Raw genomic sequence first — 17,225 nt, 5'->3', positions numbered from 1 at the left:
AGGAGAGATATTGTTTCTCAATCCCTATACGTGGTTACATGTCCTTGAAGACAAGTGTTTGAAATGGCTTTTAAAAACATGTTTCTACTAATCCTTTGGAGTTTATTTTCCTTTAAAAGTGCATCTCTCAATTTTTTGCAGGTGCTTAGAATTTTCTAAGTACTGCCCGTGGATCAAGAGAGCCTGTGTGAGCTAATAGTATATACTTCCAGAGTCAGTAGTAAAGAGCATATTTATATTCCTTTTAATTAATAACACTTTCTGAGAATGGTGGCAGAACTGCAGTCACAGAACTAGGACAAGATACTACTGAGCATCAAGTAGCTTTTATTCAAGGAATGGATTTAAAACTCATGTTTTGACATTTGAAAAATGTCGATAGGAGCTATTGTAAGATGTGTAAACATTCGAATAAAATTAACTTCATAGACTTGATCTACTACAAGCTTATAGTTTTGGTATTGAGTATTTTTTTCACATTCTCCAATGAAAACAGATACTAAAATACATTGTTAACCATTTTGGTTTATTTTTGTAGTCCTAATTACCTTGAAATAAATCTATCGACCTAAAAAAAATGATTTTAAAATCAAGTCTGTTGAAGGCATTTGACAAAGGAGACCTCTCTGTATACAATTTTTTGCTTTGTATGGTAGCAGCATAGTTCTAGACAAACCTGTTAGTGAAAAGGTTTTACATGTATAGCTAGATATTTGCTTCACTGATCCTCAGAGGATTGAGGAGACCAGCTGGGAATGGTGTCTCAAGAGAACCTTTTGGAACGTTCTGGCTACCGAAGTTATGGGAAATAGACACATGAAAAGAGTTAACTTAATTCTGCCGTTACTTTTTTTTCTTTTTATTTCTCTACGTTTATTTTACATCTGCTCTTATCTAATGTTGTCAGTGATAACCACATATTTCTTCTAAACCACAGAAGTCAGCACTATAGCCTGCACTAAGGAAGCACTCTTCAGAGAAGTATCAACATTAAATAAATTAAAACTATTAGCCTATGATTTCAAGAAAAAAATAGAACATAAGCCACTGCTATGACCTTTTTTTTTCACAAAATTCTACATTATCCCAAGAAATTACCTTTGCTAACATATTTTTTGGAGGGTTTTGCTTACATTTTTTACCTAACTCTGTCACCCACATCTCCAGACATGTCCTCAATGTCTAATCCTCTATGGATACTTTCACTGCTGCTTTTTTGTAGCATATAAAACCCAGTTTTATGTTAAGTAGGTGGGTTGCTGATCTGCCAGCATGCCGTTCTGGATCAGGCATTTCTGAATTGTTTTTAAGCAGCAAAGTGGACAATGAGAGCTTTATAGCAGTTCCCCAATTAGCAGTAATTATTCTTGTTAAACTTTGGTAAAGAGCTGCAGTATGCAATGAATGTAAAGTATTCATTCCTGATCTGTTTCTTTTTTTTTTTTTTAATTTTCTTTTCCCCCTGCATTTCTACATCTTGTCAAATAGTCTTATGTTGCTTGTTGATTCTGTTCATATTGCAGATTGAGAATGTTGATGTCTGCCTTAGCTTTCTGGCAGCCAGAGGCGTAAATGTCCAAGGTCTTTCTGCAGAAGGTAAGAGAAATAAATCATCAGACAAAATAATAATAGATCTGTTTTTTCCAAAAAAATAATTTTCATAATACAAATTACTTCCACAAAATCTTAACTTTTAAGAGCATGCAAATATAGATTAATGATAGCAAATGAGAGAGAAGTTTAGTTTTCCTTTTACTTTTCCCTTGATAGTGAACCAAGAAATTCAATGTTTATGAAGCCTGAGAAAATGTATTAAAATATTTTTTTTCAATAATATTAATCTTTTAAAGTTATTTCCACACTATCAGATAGGTGCAGGGTTTTCTAAGCATACTTTTAAACTTGTTTATATATGAGATGTAAAACAATAAAATTAATGAGAATCTTACTCAGTAAAGTAAACCAGGGTAGAATATTTTAAAGCAAATTTGTTATTAGTAATGCTCATGAAAATTATTGTATTACTTTGATGTTGTGTATTAAGAGAAAAAGTAAAAGGTCTTGTGCTGTACCAGTCACCTCAAGTGACTGTATAATACAATTACAATTAATTTAATAAACATGTTAAATAAACCCCATTTAATTACCAGTTGGTTTAACTGGTATGTAAGATTTGTCATATGAATGTGAAATTAAGTTAGGTGGATACTTTATCCTGTAAATTAATAAAATATATACAAGTGTTTATCCTGTAACGAATTAGCAGTTCTGCAAGGTACTGTGTACCTTCAAAATCTCTAGAAGTTCCATGTCAGCTGAAGGCAATAAATATTAACAAGATGCAATACTACATTTTAATTTTCATTGTAGCACAACTAAAAGCTAGAAGGAAAAATACCTTTTTTCCAGAGATGGTAATTTCAGTTGAATTTTATAAGATATCGAGAGGGAAAAAACCTGAATGCTGACCACCATTTTATTTTCAAATTAACTCTGAATTTTTATATTTTCACCATTTTCACATTTCTAGTACCACAGCAGAAATATAACAGGGCCACAATATGTACTATCTACGCACTTAGATTGACTGCTTGTGGAAAGTTCCTTAACTGATTTAAAAGAATGCATTAGAACACTGAATATTTACATGTTACTGTTCACCCCAAATCTGTTTAGAAAGTGATATTTTTAGTGCAGACTATTTTACTTGCGTATGAAGTGACAATCAAATATATGAATGGACTGATTTTATTTCATAATGATCTTCATTGATTAATACCATAATGCTGTCATGAGACTTAAAAAATTCAAATCTGAATGCATTCTGTAATAATTCCTTTATTCATAACCTTGTTTTGATTTGGAAAATAATTTTTAATGGCTATAAGCTTCAAATGTATAGATTTAAGTTCAAATACTACTATAAACAATAATACTACATAGTTTTAAAGTCAAGGACTATTTTTTAAAAGTTAAACTTTATAAAATAATTTTAATAAAGTGGGCATTGAGTTTTGAAGTAAGATTAGAACTAGTCTTACTGTTTTGCAGTTAGAAAATTTCCCTAATATATTTACAATTACATTAGTTTAAAGTATCACAGAAGTATGATTCCAACCCAAATCATTCTTTGATTCTATTATTTGCTTAAATATACCACTTCAGTTTGTACAATCCTTGAATATAACTATTTCTTTGAAAGAGAAGAAACTGTGAAAAAATGGGAGTGGTTTTTTTATTACTATTATTATGAAATTGTCAGGTTACCTTCACAGTATTTTGTGAGCACACTTATATTCAAACTCAACTAAATTTTGAAACCACAAGTCAATTTTTTTTTTTTTTTTTTTTTTTTTTTTGTAATAGGCATTGGTAAATATGCCTTGTTACTACTGGGTCATTTATTAATGACCAGGCAGTTTCTGGAAAAGTAAACCATGATCTTACCACAAACTGAAGATTTCACAAACAGCTTCTCGCTTCATTTTAACATGTGCAAAGAGGTTGGAAGGAAAAGTAATTTTCAAATCTTGCCTTCAAAATCTCTACTGGAGAACTCAAATGATAATTAATATACTGGTCTCTACAAAGAAAAATGCTGCCCTTCTCTTCCTGGCAAGTGTTTGGTAGATATCAGAAGTTTGGGGTTTTTTTTCTGTTTAAGAGAAATCATCCAGCTTACACTCATTTAAAAATAGGAAAGAAAAGGAAGTTCAAGACTGATAACATGATTCTGTAAAATAATTTTTTAGCAAAAAAATAGTTTAAATAAAATGAGGAAAATTCTAAGATTAAAAAAATGAGTGAGATTCAACAGAATTCTTTTTCTGAGCATTAAATTATGCAAAATCATAAGATTAAATAAACAGGTATCAGAGCAGCTTAAAGACAATTGTATGGTTTTGCTGCGTTTTTTATAGATAATTTGAAATATGAGTTCCCTGTGATCCTTCATAAGGATCTTTGTTGCAACCAACAGCAAAAGTCATCGTTGCTTGAAAAGCTTTCTCATTCTGAGAAAGTTCTTCTGTGTATCTCTGGTGGTCTTGTGGGAAATCAAAGATTCTGCAGCAGCTTCATACTCCAGTATCCAGTATTGAGTCTGCTTTTGAAGAACAGATTAAGAGCTAAAAGTCGTCAATGTTTGATGGCCTGTTAGTGCATGTACTGACATTTCACTTAATCTTTTTGAAAGACAATTAGAATGGTTTAAAGGACATGAACATGACAGTCGTTGTTCATGAATTCTGCCTTTAAAACTACTTAAGAAAGACCATGTAGTGCATACACACAGTGCATACATACATACAGCTCAGTATTTAGATTTGCAGAGAAGGCCAAACTAGTGCAATGTTGCATGTTAGGTTACAAGGCTATAGGCCTAATGAAAACACTTCACCAAAATGTTCAGTGCCAAAGAAATTAATAATGAGGTTATGAACAGACCTAAGAGCTGTAGATAATTTCATTAAACCTCCCGAGGTTTTCATTTTTGACACAAATTCCTGTATGAGCAAAGAATATCATCATCATCCTCCTAGAACCTTCATTTCAGGCTGGGGAAAGACTAAGAAAAAAATGGGAGACATCAGTATATTACTGTGTCTCACCAGAGTTTTGTATGATTATATATTTTAGGCTCAAATGAAAGCTGTAGTTTTGAGGTCTCCTTTAATCAGTAACAGCAGTGTGAAAGAGAAAGCTAGAAAATAATTTAGCTGTAAAGTTCAAAGATCATACACCTTATGGTAACCTTTTCTGATATATTTTTTTACATTAATCTCCTTCTCTCATTTTTCTTGCAAATTGTTGTGAATGGATATGTGCCCATCCTCAGGGCATTACCATCTCCTCTTTCCAGTTTTTCTAGAAGTCACTGTTTGTTCCCAGAGAGCAATGAATTTGCTCAAAGAGCAAGGAGAGTAATTTAAAGCCACGAAGCAGAAGGGATGTGGGCCCAAGTTCTGAAAGAAATTGAGGTTTTCTGAATGTCCCTCTGCTTACTAATATTATTTGTGCTGTAGGCGGAGTACATTTATTATTTCAGGTTTGTTGTACTACTCTTTATGACTGCGCATGACTCACCATGAGAACATTATGGCACTATGTGTTTATTACAACAGTGACACCATAAGTAAGCAAAGATTATAATAAACAATAAAGTATCAGTGATAGCTATCATGTCTCTGATATTAGAAATAAGTGAGATATAAAGCATAAGCATGTATAGCATATGTAGCTATAGGTATGCACAGGAATGTTTTAATCTAAAACTGAAGTCTAAAACCGGTATTTTCACTTCATCTTTTTCCTTTTCCTTTTCTCTCTTTTTATTTTTCTTTTTTTCTCCTTTTTTCTCCTTTTTCTCTCTTTTTCTCTTTTTTCTTTTTCTCTCTTCTCTCTTTGCTTTTTTCTTTTTTTCTCTTTGATTTTTTTCCTCCTTTCCCTTCCTTCCTTCTTTCCTCCCTTCCTCCCTTTCTTCCCTTCCTCCCTTCCTCCCTTCTTCGCTTCCTTCCACCCTTCCTCCCCTCCCTTCCTCCCTTCCTTCTTCCCTTTCTTCCCTTTCCTTCATTTTCTTTCTTTCTTTCTTTCTTTCTTTTTCTTTCTTTTTCTTTCTTTCTTTCTTTCTTTCTTTTTCTTTCTTTTTCTTTCTTTCTTTCTTTCTTTCTTTCTTTCTTTCTTTCTTTCTTTCTTTCTTTCTTTCTTTCTTTCTTTCTTTCTTTCTTTCTTTCTTTCTTTCTTTCTTTCTTTCTTTCTTTCTTTCTTTCTTTCTTTCTTTCTTTCTTTCTTTCTTTCTTTCTTTCTTTCTTTCTTTCTTTCTTTCTTTCTTTCTTTCTTTCTTTCTTTCTTTCTTTCTTTCTTTCTTTCTTTCTTCCTTTCTTTCTTTCTTTCTTTCTTTCTTTTTCTCTCTCTTTCTCTCTTTCATTCTATTTCTCTTTCTCTCTTTCTCTCTTTCTTTCTTTCTCTCTTTCTTGCATTCTCTCTCTCTTTCTCTTTCTTTCTTTCTCTTTCTTTCTCTTTCTTTCTCTTTCTTTCTTTCTCTCTCTCTCTCTTTCTTTCTCTCTCTCTTTCTCTCTCTTTTTTCTTTCTCTTTTTTCTTTTCATAGAAATAAGGAATGGAAATTTGAAAGCCATTTTAGGGCTGTTTTTCAGTCTCTCTCGGTACAAGCAGCAGCAACACCAGCAGCAGCAGTACTACCAGTCTTTGGTGGAGCTACAACAGCAAGTCCCTTCACCTCCAGCTGAAATCGGCCACTCCAAAACGCACCAAGATATGCAGTCTAGGTAGGTTAAGGAGTTAATTTCCTCAGATGTAAAAGCTGACTACTTGTCTGTTCACAGTATACAAGATTTTGCTGGAAAATAACTTACTTGTAAAAGACTTAAAAATTGGCTTTCTTGGGTTTTTTTTAGCTATTTTTGCAATGGACATAGAAAAGCTGGATCTTCGGTGTTTGTCTGATATCAAGCTTTCCTTTCTTGGGAGGAAAGCTAAAGGGAGAGAAGAAAACATTCCCAAATAAATTTAGTTCCAACTCTAATTAATTTTAAGGCATTCTTTCACTTTATTACTGATTCTGTTGTCCTTAGCATAATATAAGACAGCACACCATGAGGTTAGTATCCTGGCTGTTTTCATGTTTTACATACCCAATAGCACATCTAAATGAACAATTTCAAATTATTACTAAAGAATTCAGGGAAAAGGCATAATTAATAATTTCATTTGTTATAAACTGTTTGCATGCCCACACATTCTGGTTTTGAGTGCCTGACTCTATTTGAATGTTTTTTGAAAGGGGAAAGAAATGGCCTTAATCCAGTTGTTTCCTTTAAGTGGTTAGCTTATTATTTAGCTTTAGGAAAGCAAAGCACTTAGCTGAATCCTTAAGTCCTGAATTACATTGTTTTCAAACTGAAGTTGAAAACATCTTTTGAGAAGGTAGTTTCTTACTATCTATGGCAAAAGAATCAGTTTTAAACAAAAATGCCTAATTAAATTGAAAGAGTGTTAACAATGTATACATTATTGGGGAAGTTAAGAAAAAAAAAACATTTGCATGTTGGTCTATGTAAAGTGTAGTTCTTAATGAAGAGTGTTATATATTGTTCTGTTGGATTTAATACTTCTTTGATTCTTTTTTAAATACTTTGCTTACTTACTGAACAATTTTATACCTAAATCGTAGGAAGCCCGTGATATTAGATGAATTAAAAGTCACAGACAACAATAATGAAATTTTGGTTTTTGAGAGCATTCATGTCTAAATTGGACTTCCATGTTTATAATTAACCTACTTCTTCAGTTCAGAAAATGTTCACACTTCAACCTAATAGAAATCTCTGTCTTGAACCTAGGAATGTAGTAAAAATATGTTTAGAGGAACCATTCTATGTTTAAATTTGCTGATGGCATTTTAGTTACCTCATTTTATCTAAAAATTAAGATACACTTATGTTTGTCTTGGGCACTACAATGTAAAATCAATTCTTTTTCTTTGGTACCAGAAATTAATGTCTTTAAATGCTTTCTCTGGGTAGTTGACATTTAACATATAAGCCGTGGATTTCTGGTGTGATCCTAGAGGAATCTGATCTGAATCAGTCTCAAGATTTTCTGAAGTTGAATTTCTGCTTTCAGTGGGATATTTAATACTGCATAAGAGGCAATGTCATCTTACTATTCAGAAATTAAATGTTTTTCCTAGTGTAAGGAAGACATTTTTGGTATAAATCTGCAAGTGTTCACTGCTTTAATCTGTGGAATTAAGGGTTTAGGCAGCTTCATGTAAACAATTTTGGTTGTTAGTTTTTGTTTATAAAACAACTGAAACATTTCCTGCTTTTCAAATTGCCATGGTGAATTTTTAAGAAAAAAAAATTTTTACTTATGATCCTTTATACATCACCACTATCGCAAGAAGTTGTTCACTATTCAAAAGATACTGATTGCACACTAGTCCTTTGTCTGCTCAGGAATAGAAAGCAAACAGGGGATGAATTTTTTATAAAGCTTTCTTTTCATTATATTTTCCCAAGATCTCATGAGCCGTCAGTGCCTGTTACTCCTCTTCTACTTTGCTATTTTTTAATATACTTCATTACAAGGAAAGGCAGTGTTTTCATATCCATAATTCCAACATTCATGCCTTCATGATATATAAGGCTCATTTTGAAAATTTCTACTTCCGTGCCTGTGCTTTAGGCCTTTAATGCTGAGCATCAAAAAGAATTCTGTTCTTAAATTAAATTTCTATCCATAACTATGTTTCAGCTGCAAAATGGTTCTATGTAAAAAATCATTACACTGAGATTGATTTCATCTTTCTTGTTTCCTATCTGTAAACTGAAAGCGAGAATTTTTCTGCTTGCTTTCACAAATATGCAAGTTCAGTGTAAACTTCTGTTCTGCCTCATAGACTCTGATTCACTCTACCTGTATGTTTTGCAGTAAAGATAAAGGTCCCTACTTCTAAAAACTTTATTCTGTATGAAAGATCTCTATCTTCTGCTACAAATACATACAGTATTCTGAACTGCTAGGGAAACAAAGAGCTCTAGGACTTCCAAGCAAAGATATATTTTTTTTTTAAAGATTAATTTGCTATTTCATCACTGTTTTGAAGTAATATTAGGTAAGTAGCAGAAAATAATATGTCACTTTCTAAGAAAAATTACTACATTTGAAAAACAGGTTTTCCAGAAATAGATAGGCATATACAAGCATACATAGAAATGAACTCTTTGTGGTGAACTTAGAAACCCATCTTTTCATAGCGCTAAGTTAATTTAATTAATATTTTTTCCCACCAAAGTGAATATTTTGGATGATAATTCAAAATAATTTGGTAAGCAACTTTTTAGTTTTTATTTAGCTTTGAGATATTAACTAGTAAAAGATTCTATTTAGAAGGAGGACAAATTTTTATATTAGAAAAAATATATGATGGTATCCCTACTTGCGTACATTTTGTTCTGTGAAATGTGGACAGGTAGCTTACATGACTCCCAAGACAGATTTCCATTTTATGATTGTTTTCAAGGCAAACTGTTCAGCATTAATTACAGAAAGAAACAACATGACTAACTTATTTACAGGAGAGGAAGGTAATGACCTAAAGGGTTCTAAGGAACTCTTAGGTAGTAGGTACTCTATAGGGCACTTCAGAATTGTATGTATTTTGGAGAAAGCATAGTTTCATCCAGATACTTAAAACTTCCTCTTTCATTGGCTGAAGGGTGCTAAAATCTAAGATGTGTAATATTGTCACATTTTTCACTTTTCCAATGTAAAAGTATTCTCGGTGATAGAGGATCTAGATGCTATCAATTATACAGCAATTTTACTTTTTTTTTTTTCTCAAGTAAGGGTGAAAAAACAATCTATTTTATCCTTTCACAGTAGATGTTAATCCTGAAGGGAATTTATTGTTATACATTTATCATATAGCTATGCATCACTTTATTTGCCTGTTGTAGTTCTGAATGTGCATTGTAACATTCTTACTGCTTTCTGTTTTCTAACATTTTGTGCTGTGAAAAGGACCAACACTAGAAACCTTAAGGCAGCAATTGCATGCTTATATATATGAAATATATATTCCTATATGTATACATAGGAAAAATTACTTGGCAAATGCACATAACACAGTATTAATTATTTATTAATTAATTTGGCCTCCAATCCTTTATTACTGAGAAATAGTTCTTTCAGGTTTTTGTGAGGAACAAGAAAAATCATCATATTATTATGGCAGAAGGCAGATAATGAATATAGTAGTGAACAGCTGAATGGCACATTAATCTTCATTCAATAATGGCAAAAATCTTCAAAGCTAATTTGAGTAAATTTTCAAGTGTATTGTGAAAATTATGTTCTGATTCTTATAGATATTTTATTTTACTTGAAGACTCATATATTTCTACTGGGTTTGTTTCCTGAGACATAAAGCTATCATTCTAAGTCTGCATATCATTAAATGTATTTGGCAAAGTGTTTGTCTTTGTGCAGACATGTGAGCAAAGCTAAAATGTATACGCTGAAAAAGGTGGATGTTTTTTATAAACTTTGTACTTTTAAAAAATGTTCAGTGAGGAATCACATTGCAAATTACAATGTAAGTCTTTGAAAGTGTGTCTTTATAGTTGAAGTTGCTTTAGGTTAAATTATTCCACTGGGAAAGTTATCTTCTTCATTGCTTCCAGCTAAGGTATAATAAGCATATTGCTCAACTTCAACTTGATTTCCTCGAAGATAAAAAGCTGTACGTGCTCTTTTAAACTAGTATGAAAAGGTGATGCTGTCCACTGTTTCAAAGAGAGAGAGACAGATTGCACATGGGAGAGGGAAACACCTCTGAGAAGCTACGTGGAAGACAGTCAGGATACATCCATGGTGTACTGAAGAAAAAGAAAGTTTCATCTTTGTGTGTACAGGGCTAAGTGTCTCACTCTCCTAATTTAGGAGCATGGTCCTGATGATGGTGATGATGATGATGATGACAACATGTCATCTTGATTTTCAGGTTATGGTGTCCTCAAAAATGACCAATGTCTGTGATCATTACTGGCGCTGAGTCCATTTTGTGTGCTTCTTCTGCTGGAGCCAACTCACTTTGGTACAATCAACCTAAATGAAGGAGCATTTGGGCCCTTTGTCAACAGAAGCTGAAACAGGCACCAAAAAATAATTGGTATTAGGACAATCCTGTTTTCATAGCCAGGTTGTTTGTATATGGTAAACAAACAAACCCCAGGGGCAGATTATAATGAGAATGTCATGACACTGTCAGTATTAGGTTTGTGCTGAAGTCATCCTTGGGCTACTCTGTAATCAGTGTCTCCTACAGTATGCAACGTAGATTAGAAATTTAATTAAGCTGATTTCTGGTGGATCCTCTCTCCCCTTACCATGAAGTCTGCACTGGAGAATACTGAGTTTACGTCGGCAAGCTCCAAGCAAAGCTATCTAAAATTTGGTCAGCATGGTAACATTTTAACCTGCCTCATCCCATGTGATCTGTCCATAACCAAGCTCAGAATTTTGAAAAAATATTCAGAAAGAGAGCATGATACTGCATGTGAAAGAGTATCATTGGCCTATCCAATCCTTGGGCCAACACCAGAAATTTAAAATAAATGTAAAAAAAATGAATAGGGAAGTTAATATACTGTAAGTGAAACTTTATTGCAAAGAATATGCTTTATGCATGAAAGATTATAATTTGATATCACTAAATATAAAATCTTTTAAAATTGTTTAGATGATTAGTGGGAAAATCTACAGAAAATAATAAATGGTAACTTAAGGGAGAGAATGGTTTTAAATGTGATTTGTTATTTCTTCTTATCTTAAATTTCCCATATTCTTGCATGACCAAGTGTGGTAATTGCATATTTCAAAATCTGAGGCACTTCACTCTTTTGTTGTAACTGTTGCTGCTTTGAGATTTAGTTAAAAAAATGCACTGCTGGTGGCCTTATTTATATCTGTCAGTACAGATAGATGACAACAATAGTTACATTATATATTTATGCTTTGCTTTGCTAGTGGATTCCATTACCACAGCAATACATCTAAGCTTTCTGCAATGATGATCTTTCAAATACCCAGATACTAAGGGGAAACACATGTGGATGAAAGAAGTTCTGTCTCATTTATAAATTAGGCAGTAACTAGTTTCAGTAAGCTGTCAGCAAAATTCCCCAAGACAGACAAACTATTTTATCACGGAGAGGAATGATGAGCACAGCTTGAAGTCCAGATGGATTTTGTTAAATTTGTTATATTAAAAGAGCACCCTGATTTTCTTAGCCACATAAACAAAGTTAGGTAGCTGATTACTATAGGCAGTTGCATATTTAACTACTGCAATGAACAGGGTTTCATGTTGCCTGCTGCTCAGAAGTACTAAGGAAAAAAATTAAGCATATTGGACACACAACTCATGGTGTCTGAAATACAGAAATGCAAATGTAATGGTTATGATTATGGATTTAAAGAGATCCATGCCAGAATATTGGCAATCTGGATGCCAATCTTGGTTACACTGCTCTCGCTACAGAAAAAGGCCTTTGTTGCAGTGTTCTTATGTACTTTGCACTGACATAGCCTAAAAAATGATGTGTAAAGCTGTGAGTCTGCCTTGGTTAGTAGAAAGCAATGAACTAGGTCTCTTCACTGTCCTTAGCTCTTGCCATTGGTAGTCACTTAGTTTTAATGAAGGGAAGCATGTAAGTAGTTTCTGATTTTCCCAGTGCAGAATAATTACTTAAGTTGCAGAGAAGAAAAATCAGGAAAAGGTTTATTTCTTCTTTCTGTTCTCTGTTTTCTAGTAAGATTCTAAGCAAACAAACTGCTCCTAGCCTATTCTGATGCGTTTTTATTCATCTGGGAGATAATGCAGAATTAATTGTTTAATATGATTGCACCAAGATCCCCAGCGGCCCACCTTCACGTGGGCCTTGGGGATTTCATTTTACTTTAACCAAGCTATCTCTCTATCTTAAAATCTGCTTTGAGCCCATTTTGATTTACTCCTCAAAGATGCAGTCATTACAGCCCACACTGTATGTTCCCAGCAAAAGGAACTTGATGAATACATTTCTTTCATCTTTGTTTTCCTGAAATCCAAGTAACTAAAGTATATAGTAGCTCTGCATATCAATTAAATCAGTTAGCTGTGTACCTAAGCAAATGGAAGACCTTTAATAGGGAAGAGTTGCATGAATTAGAGATTTTTTTCCTGCGATAAACACTATGTACGTCACTGGAAAAAGTGGCTGCTCTTGCACATACCATTTGTTTATCTCACAGAAGTATGGAACTGATGTACACGTGATATACCATGTACCTGTCATTACATGCTGGGAATTACTGCAGTTTCTAAGGCTTTCTAGGCTACAGCTATGATGTATTGACAGAGCAATAGGTAAAAAACTACACCTCCATATCCTCACACATATTAATAATATTTCCACCATTTCATTAGGAATTATTTTGATTTTCCTTCCTAAAATTTGCCTTAATGGCTATATTTTGAAATAACATTAAAAGATTGCATCCGCTCTATTTGAAGTTTCATAATGCATACTTCTGTTTCATTTGAGAGACTTAGAAATTACCATAAAAAAAAGGTTACCTTTTTTATGATGGCAAATTACCAATCTTTCTAATGACCTTCATACATAAAAAGCAGAGTGATGCAATAGCAAAAATATATTTTTCATATGCTTCTGATCTGTATCTCATCCTCTCTATAAGAAAATAACATTGATTATGCTTAATTATAAGGAAAAAAAAAAGGTTTTCAAAGTAGACTTTCAATTTCTAAACCAAAATGTCATCTCTATAGCTATAAGATATAGCATGTACTAAATAGAAAATATAAAAATGTCAATTATAAATTATTTTATAGTCTTTCAATAGATTTTAAGTTTTTTTAACATTTCCTCTCTTATTTAAACATCTTACTACAATCCCCTCAGAAACTCTTCATATCTATTACCTTCTTAGATAATTTTGTTGGGTGAATCCTCAAAATTTTTTTTTTCTGATTGGTACCTGCCCTCATGTGCTATTTATTTAGTATGTTCTACATTCCTTCCTCTATGCAAAGTATCTGAAGTTTGTCTAAACATTTTCTTCAGAAACTTGTAACACATGGTTAAACTGATTTCTTAAATGTATAAATTACCTCTGCCACATTCTCAATAGTGATAATTCTTTCTCTTCCTCTTATTCTGGTTGTATTTTAAAATGTGACTGTCATAATTTCTTCCTGTCTGCTCTTATAATTTTCAAAACAGTGTTTTAACCAATTTAGTGATAATTTCCGTCCTGAGCTCTTCAGGTATTTTGATTTCCTTTCACTTGTTTCTTTTGCCATTCATTGGCTTTTATATTTCAACTGTACACTTTGGCCCTAATTTTCACTGCTGCTAATCCAGATCATTTAGAATCTTATGAGAAGCTTTCCATTCAACCTTGTCGCATTTTAATCTCATTCTCTGAAAATAAATTCTGCTGAAATTATCTCTAAGCATTTTTTTTCCTTTCTCAGGTCTCCCACCTATTTAATTTTGATGTCTTTCGAACATATGAGGTTGTATTTAATTTCACGTTTATGGTAAATATAACTTAGATTGATGTAAAGTCCAAAGGCAGCCATAAGAAAACAGTTAGTGTCTTCATTCTTTCTTTTTACATATGATTAATTTTCTGACTTTTCTGAAGCAAAGTATTACATCGTTACTCTTGTTTATTCCTTGACAGATCCCTTGATAGCAATGTACTACTCAGTCTTTTCCTTGCATTCTTGGATTCATTTAAGTCATAATTTTATTTTTGTACTGCTACTTTCTTTCTTTGGTGCTTTCCATCCTTTTTATCAACTTTAATCTCTTTTTGTTTTTACAAACATTGCAACAAACATGATATTTGACATTTTTTTACAGATACCAGTTAATAAAATAACAGTATACTTTACAGCTGCTGTGGAGAAAATAACTTTGTCTCTTCATTGACAAAAAAAAAAAAAATTAAAAAAAATCTAGGCTTCCAAAGAAGCACAGGCAGTGCTCAGTTAGTGCACATGGAGAATAGATTAAAGTAGGAGTTTAAAAAATGAGCTTTTATTATATTTAAAATTAGTCACAGAAGAGAAAAATTGCCATCTTAGGAAAATTGCATATTGCAATCGTATATTTGTGTTTTGATCCTCTTTTAGAAAATTTTTGGGGGAGTATAGCTGAAATGTTGGTAGAAAGTTTTTAAATTTACTTGTATTGTATAGGTTAAACGAGAAAACCAAATGAACTGCACACAAATGTACTTTGATTCCTTAAAAAAAGAACAGCCTCAACTATGTGTTAATTGGTGCAGGTTTATAACAATCTCAGTTTGGGGCATGTTGGTGAATTTGAGTTCTTTGAAAATCTATGAAATCTACAATGAATGTAGATTTGAAAAAGTGGCAGCCTCAGGCTTTCTGGCACCCCCTTTCTCATTCTCTCTGGGAGTGACCTTACAGCCTTATGCTATAAAACTGTGAAACAGAATGGTGGCATAAACTATTGTACAGACCATCTGATATAATTCTGTTCTATTGCAAGATCGTAAATGGTGTGGAGATAAGGTCATAAAAGGGTAAGATCGGTCCCTGAAGTCATAGTCCTGTTTTTGACAGCACACTGTTATTCACATGGCTAATCTGTTAAAAATATAATAATTTGTAAAAGATTTTTATGTTGTAATGTGAGTTACAACTCAGGTTAATCACAGTAGCTAAGTAGCAAATTTATTGCTCCTTTAATACTTTTTTGGGTTTTTTTTATTGTTGTGATTTCATATATTCTTTCATTAAATTCTATAAAATACCCACAGTGCAAACACTGGGAACAGGGTGGGAAGGTATGGTCACTGTGGTGGATGGCTCATTCTTATTACAAGTCACTGTGTTTTGCAGGAGCATAAAAGTTGATGCGAAACTGGGTTATCTGACTTTCGGTTTATGAACCATGAACAATAGGAAAACATTTAAAACACAATTTTAATTCTACCTCCAACCTGAAACAGTTGGAGACCAACTTCTTGTATAAGATGCCAGAAGTTCAAAGAGCAGAAAGGAGAAATATAAAAAATATGATATGATATGATATGATACAATATGATATGATATGATGTGATGTGATGTGATGTGATATGATACGATACGATACAATACGATACGATACGATATGATATGATATGATATGATATGATATGATATGATATGATATGACATGACATGACATGACATGAACTAGAACTGCCTCAACCATAGATATTTCCTCTTGTGAATGAAAAGATAAATGTGTGTTTCTGTGGTAAATATATATATATATACACACATATATATATATATAAAATATAAACATAAGAATACCTAGACAATGCCCTTATATCTATGACATTTATATAAAAATGCTCACACAAACACATATATATCAAATCCACCTTTATATAAATATGTATATGTAGCTAGATAGATTCAAATATGTAGATATAAGCATATATTAATTTACCAGGACTGGGCTAAAAAGGCAAAAGAAACATCTGAAAAATACTGCTTGTGGGAAAATTTGGGATTTTTGGTTTCATCCTGTCTTTCTTGACTGCCCATTTGAGGAATCAGGGATTTTTTAGCTGCCCACACTGTTTGGTATGGCAAGTAGCCTAGAAACATTTGTTTCCTGTGGCATCCTTGGAACTTGGAGTTGGGTGAATCTTAGAATATTAGCTCTTGTGCTTTTTACCAGGCAGGCTGATGAGAAGTATGCAGCCAAGGAGTTTGTTAAACAAGTAAATAAAACAAAATGGTGTACAGCACAATAAAGATCTTCTGGATAAATTTTGCCATTTAAAATTCACTCCTTTTAATCCAGTTTTTTTAATCGAAGAATCTTTCTAGTAGGGAAGTCTCCAACAGTTCTGGAGTGCAGTCTCCTTAGTGATATTAATACGCTTTAGAAGATCAACAGTATATTAAATTCAAGTGTGCCAGTAAGTTAGAAAGACTTCAATTATATACTACAAACCCTTTTGCATTTTTGTAATCCTAACAGATCACATAGCTGGCATTTTAGAACCATGTGACTCCTAACATTATAGAAAAATTACAGTGTGGTATAACATGATCCTTGCGATCTTTTGAAAGACTGTTAATAAAACACAGATAATAGTCAGACTGGAAGTGAATGGGCTACTTTTTTAAGAAGAAGGTTAAAATATTTGCAGCCTGATTCGTGTTCTATATCCAGGTTTATAGGAGCTCCATCTTTCAGCTTAAATGGTATACACACTTTCAAGGATCTATTTCTTTCCTGATACACTATGCAATTGTTAGAGAAGCAAGACAGACCTTCTGAAAGTTTAGTTCAGTGTTGAGCAGTCACTTCTTCCTTTTCATCTTTGTTCTTATTTGCCCATTTCAGTTCAACATGTCACTTCAGTTGCAGTGGAAGGGCATTTAAGAACCTCTAGTATTGTAGCTTATATTGGTTTACCAGGCTCCCCTACACCTTTCAGCACCACTTCTTAATCCTTTAACCCTACCTGCAACCGCATGCCCTCCATCAATTCCTTGTCTTGGTGCAACATGGTCCTTAGTTCCCAGACACAAATACCTGTGCTGCAAGCCCACATGATGGAACAGAGTCCTGGTTCCTACAACCAGCACTGTTGT

The 17,225-nt window shown here is 33.0% G+C and overlaps 1 protein-coding gene across 1 annotated transcript in view; it reads left to right on the top strand.

The window, feature by feature from the left end:
- NAV3 (neuron navigator 3) overlaps positions 1-17,225 on the top strand; it is a 267,393-nt gene that overhangs the window by 99,805 nt on the left and 150,363 nt on the right. The window contains exons 4-5 of the mRNA XM_071766381.1: positions 1,524-1,596; positions 6,108-6,285. Coding sequence (XP_071622482.1) covers positions 1,524-1,596; positions 6,108-6,285 — 251 coding nt within the window. The remainder of the gene's footprint in view (positions 1-1,523; positions 1,597-6,107; positions 6,286-17,225) is intronic.

Source organism: Heliangelus exortis, chromosome 1 (genome assembly GCF_036169615.1).
Source record: "Heliangelus exortis chromosome 1, bHelExo1.hap1, whole genome shotgun sequence".
NCBI lineage: Eukaryota > Metazoa > Chordata > Aves > Apodiformes > Trochilidae > Heliangelus > Heliangelus exortis.
This window is presented reverse-complemented; position numbering and strand designations above follow the sequence as displayed.